The following is a 5,549-nucleotide window of genomic DNA, read 5'->3' as shown; positions in this document are numbered from 1 at the left end:
CAGCTTTTTTTTTTTTTCTTTCTTTTAATATATGTACTACAGAGTCTCACAACACAGATCAGGCTCATAGTGATCCTCCTGTTTTCAGCCTCTCAAACGCTGGGATTACAGTACACCACCACTCAGTGCTTATACTACTGAGCTATCTCCCCAGCCCATTCCCAGTGTCAGTTGCCATGTCAGCGTGCCCCAGGGGCTGGACCAGCTAGGCACACTGGGGATGAAACTCCTGGTCCGTGCATCTGCCATCTGCTAAAGCAGGTGTTTAATATGCTGAGCTATCTGGCCGGCCCTCCCAGTCCATTTTCAAGACAGGGTTTTAGGGACCCGGGGAGATGGCTCAGTGGAATAAGTGCTTCCCTGGCAAGCACAAGGGCCTGAGTTCAATCCCAGGTTCCACCAAAAAAAAAAAGACAGGGTCTTACTAAGTTGCCCAAGTTGGGCTTAAGCCTGTGATCCTTCTACTTCAGCTAGTGCCCAGTTAAACTTATTTTGGAAGGCCTAATTTCTTTTATTTAAGATAATTGTATATACATAGACAGAATGAACAAATTATTCAGAGAGGCTTTGTGAATCCTTTGCCCAGTTTTCTCCAATGGTAATATCTTACAGGATTATAGTACAGTAACATAATCAGAATATTAGCTTAATAAAGATCATCAAAAAGATCTCTAGGGCCAGGGAGATAGCTCAATGGCATAAGCACATGCCTGGCAAGCACAAGGTCCTGAGTTTGATACTCGGTAGCCGGGGTGGGGGGGGGAATATATATATATATCCCTAGGTAGAACTCAATGTTGAGATTCCATCTCATTCTAAAAAGAACAGCTACTGTCAGGAAATCTACCAGTAACAAGCTAGTGGTGTTTAGGGAAAAAAAAGTACCCTTCTCTACTTTTAGTGGGACTATAGACTGGTGCAGCCACTGTGGAAATCAATGTGGAGATTCCTCAAAAAACTAAAACTAGAAGTTCCATTTGACCCAACTATTTCCCTTCTTAGTATCTTTCTAAAAGAATTAAAAGCGCCCTGAAGGCATTCGAGGAGCAAAAAAAAAAAAAAAGAATTAAAAGTATCATACCAGGGCCGGCAATTTAGCTCAGCAGTTTAAAGCACCTGCTTAGGCAGATGCAGGGAATAGGGTTTGATCCCTGGTGTGCCATGGCAGCCCTGCCCCTGGGGCTTGCCAAGATGGTAATTGAGACTGGACATGGTGGCACACACCTGTAATCCCAGCGTTTGGGAGGCTGAAAACAGGAGGATCACTGTGAGTCTGATTTGTCTACTGAGACCCTGTAGACCCTGCACTAAATGCATTTTTTTAAAAAAAGTATCATAGTAATATGTGCACACCCATATTTATAGCAGCACAGTTTCTAATAGCTTAATTTTGGAAACAGCCCAGATTCCATCAACTGATGAATAGATTTTTAAAATGTGGGGTTTTTAAAAAAATATATAATGGAGTACTACTAAGCCATACATAAACTTGAGACATTTCTAGGTGAATGGAGAATGAAAACCAAAATAAGTAACAGGTATTGTGAAATAGGAAGAAAATATTCAAATGGGAAAGGATAGAATGGAGAGAGAAAGGAAGAACTGAAGGAAGGGAAAAGAAAGAAAACAGAATAGCACCTCTCCCCAGTGCTAGTATTACAGGTATTAAGTCGTCACACTCAGCTGGACTTCAGCTTTTGAGCTAAGAATAAAGCCATATCCAAGTTAAAACAATGTTGATTTCATTTCTGCAGAATAAAATAATCATTATAGAAGTTTTTCTTATGAAGATGAAACACTTATCTTATTGACCAAGTAAGTTTTTGAGATAATGAATTTTAAACAACCTGAGTTTATTGGTACTCATCATGTACTCAGAAAAAAAGGAAACAAAACTTTTGTAAATAAAGAAGGAAAGAGGGATTGAAGGGAGGGGAGGAAGGTGGGGGAAAAGAAGCAAAGATCTCTATGTTGCCCCTTTTCTAATTCAATGTAGGGGGCCTGCCCTTAGCTCAGTTCTTTAAGTGGCTGCTTCAACAAAGCAGTCAGGCTCAGTTTGCTGCAGTTCGATCCCCCACAACTCAAGCCAGCCAAACCTGCCCTGAAGGCATTCAGAGCAAAAAAAAAAAAAAAATCCTTCTAATTCAATCTAATTCATAAACCCTCAGCTATATTGTTTTGGAAACTGAGATATTAATAGGTTAAATAGCTTTCTCTGCAATGCTGCAAAAAAAATATAAAAGGTAGATTAATTTATCTCATTTTCTTGATTTCTTTTTTTAAATAGTTTTATTGAGAAACAAATAGCAATAAGACAGTTTCAAAACTGATTAGTAAAAACACTGATTAGTAGCATAGTTTCAATAATCAATACATTGCATATTGTTGTTTTCTTAGTGGTTATTCATAGAACAAGATGCAGACATGATATCCTGTTCATAAACACTATTAGAACAAATCTTTCTGTTCACTGAAGAGAAAGTAGCTGTGTATCTATCCTATTTTGAATATACAGATACAAAATGGTTCTTCATTTATATTCCATTTTTTTGTTTAGTTTTGTCAGAGAAGGGTATTCCATTGTCATTTAAATATTACAGGTGCATGAATTCAGCAAAATATTCCAATATAGTCCAGTAGTCCATAATAGTAGTGGGTTTTGCCATAGGACTGGCAATGTCAGAAGTTGTTGACTTGAGCCTTTTACAGCTCAGTGTACTAATATAGCTTTACTTTGTATACTTTGTTTTTATATTTTTGTGCTGGATGGTTAAAACCAAGATAAAGCAAGACCTGTATAACAAGAAATGTAACTTTTGTGTCTGACAAGTCAGTCAAATGTCCTCAGGATTTATCTTGAAACCCTGTACTGCAGTCTGTAGATCTTTTGTCAGTGTCAGCTATGTGGATGAGTCACAGCCATTGCTTGACCAATTATTTTCTTGATTTCAAGGTTGGTGAAGATCTTCGGCAAGATATGTTGGCTTTACAGATGATAAAAATTATGGATAAGATCTGGCTTAAAGAAGGTCTAGACTTGAGGATGGTGATTTTCAAGTGTCTCTCAACTGGCAGAGATCGAGGTAAGTCTGTTAGGTATTTCTGGATACCTTACATTTTTAAATTTTAAATATTTTTGGGGAATGTGGTATGTACCTGCCTGAAAGATTCTGATGCATATAGTTGTTTCTTGTTCAGTTAGTTACTGTATTTTTACTTTGCTTGAGATATTGAACCCAGAACCTTATGTACGATAGCAAACACTATAACACACTGAGTTATTAGATACTCCCCACCCCTTTTTTATTTTGAGATAGGCTCTCACCAAATTGCCCCAGTGGACCTCAAATTTATAATCTTTCTACCTCAGCTTCTCAAATAGCTGGCACTACAGGCATTAACTATCATGCCAGCTTTTTCTTATTTTCATCAAGCATTACTTTAGTGGTGCAAATGTTCATGATTAAATCTCTTCAAAAAGAAACAAAAATTCAGGAAGCCAGGCCTTGTGGCACCCCCACTAAGGAGACTGAAGCAAGAGATTGCCAAAACTTTAAAGGAGTTTGGAACACATAGTAAGACCCTGTCTCCAAAAAAACCTCAGTGGGTAGCCCTATTAAAGCCTTTGCAGTAACCAGAGGTTTCTGTTAATTAATCAATAAAGATTTTATAGACATCTTTTTTTTTTTTTTTAAAGATAGGGTCTTGCCTTATAATCCCAGCTGGCCTTGTGTTCACTATATAGCCCAGGCTGGATCTTCCTGCCTCAGCCTCCTGAGTGCTGGTATTAAAGGTATAAGTCATCATACCTGGCTATATGTCAGCTTTTGAGTTAAGAAGCCATATCCAAGTTAAAAAGTTTTATTTCATCTCTGCAGAATAGGGGGCCAGGGGAATAGCTCAGTAGAATAAGTGCCTGCCTGGCAAGCACAGGGTCTTGAGTTCAATTCCTGGTACCATTAAAAAGAAAAAAAAAAAAGGTCATCTCTGCAGAATACAATAGTTATTATAGAGTTTTTCCTATGAAGAACAAATATTTATCTTACTGACAAAGTAAGTTTTTGAAATAGTAAATTTTAAACAACCTGAGTATATTGGTGCACATCATGTGCTCAGTAAATACCTACAGTTCTTTTTGTTGTTATTTTAGTCCTAGGAATTGAACCCAAGGCTTTCACACTGAGCTATATCTTCAACCTTTCCCAGCCTTTTTTTTTTTTTTTTTTCACACAGGATCTAAGTAAGTTGCCCAGTCTGGGCTGGAACTTGACATCTCCCTGCCTCAGACCCCCAAAATGCTGGCATTACGGGCATACTCTACCACCATGCCCAACTGCAGCCAGCTATCATTAACCTTAGCAACAAATGTTTGTTGAATGTCATCTGTAAAATGATATTGTGAGGAGCCGGGGAGATAGCTCAGTAGAAGGCCTGAGTTCAATCCCCAGTTCCACCAAAGAAAATAAATAAATAGATAAAATAAAATGAGGGCCAGGGAGATAGCTCAGTAGAATAAGTGCTTGCCTTGCAAGTGCAAGGTCCTGAGTTCAATCTCCAGTACCACAAATAAATAAATAAATTAAATTAAATATTGCGAAAGTATACCTTATCTATTTATCTAGTTTTCTAGGGTATTTTTCATTGTTTGTGCTAAAATGCCTATAGTGTAGGGATTCCCTGCATTTCATGGTAGGTCATCTTATCCAGGATAGCTGTAATAGGTGTAGAGTTCATTCTTATATTTAGTGGAATAATGGGAGTAATTTAGTGATAGCTTTTTATTCATTGATTCTGTATCTGTTCAAGAACTGTTATGTAATTATGTTGAAGGCCTCTTAAAGATAACCAATATCATTGCTCTAGGATTTTTCTGTCAGTATCAGATTGAACCCAGGGCTTTTCCATTGAGCTACATCTATCCTCAGCCTTTTTTAAATTTATTTGTATTTTGAGACAGGTTCTCACTAAATTGCCCATGCTGGCTTCAAACTTTCAATCTCTCTACTTCAGCTCCCCAGGTTGCTGGAATTATAGATGTATGCAATTGTGCCAGCTTGTTTCTTATTTTAATCTACTGTTACTTTGCTGTTATAATGTTTTTTAATATTTTATTATGAGATAGATCTTGCTAAATTGCCTGTGCAGGATTTGATCTAGTGATCCTCTTGATTGATCCTCCCAGAATGGTAAGATTATAGATGTTTGCAACAACACCAAGCTCTGCCTCAGATCTTCTTTTTCAGTCATTTATCAAGGGTGGCTCTAAATTATTATCCGGTTGTATTCCTTATCAAGGGTTCATATAACCCATTCTTAAAATGACACTGGGTTTTGTAGAAAAGGGCACAAAAGGCACCTGAATTTTCAAAGTGTCATATGTGTGCACAAAAGAAATGGTAAGTTTTTATGCCTCATCTTTGCCATCCGTACATTATACTTTTTGTGTGCTGGGCTCATGTCAATTAATTTTGTCATATTTGACCCTCTAGTTTTTGGCTTCTTGGGTTCTTTGTAAAATATAATTCTTTTTTTTTTTTAATTATTTTTTT

The 5,549-nt window shown here is 37.4% G+C and overlaps 1 protein-coding gene across 1 annotated transcript in view; it reads left to right on the top strand.

Annotated features, from left to right (window-relative positions):
- Positions 1–5,549, top strand: part of Pik3c2a (phosphatidylinositol-4-phosphate 3-kinase catalytic subunit type 2 alpha) — a 147,206-nt gene that overhangs the window by 120,806 nt on the left and 20,851 nt on the right. The window contains exon 20 of the mRNA XM_004634951.2: positions 2,954–3,083. Coding sequence (XP_004635008.1) covers positions 2,954–3,083 — 130 coding nt within the window. The remainder of the gene's footprint in view (positions 1–2,953; positions 3,084–5,549) is intronic.

The sequence above is a fragment of the Octodon degus genome, unplaced genomic scaffold, assembly GCF_000260255.1.
Source record: "Octodon degus isolate 3935 unplaced genomic scaffold, OctDeg1.0 scaffold00067, whole genome shotgun sequence".
Taxonomy (NCBI): Eukaryota; Metazoa; Chordata; class Mammalia; order Rodentia; family Octodontidae; genus Octodon; species Octodon degus.
This window is presented reverse-complemented; position numbering and strand designations above follow the sequence as displayed.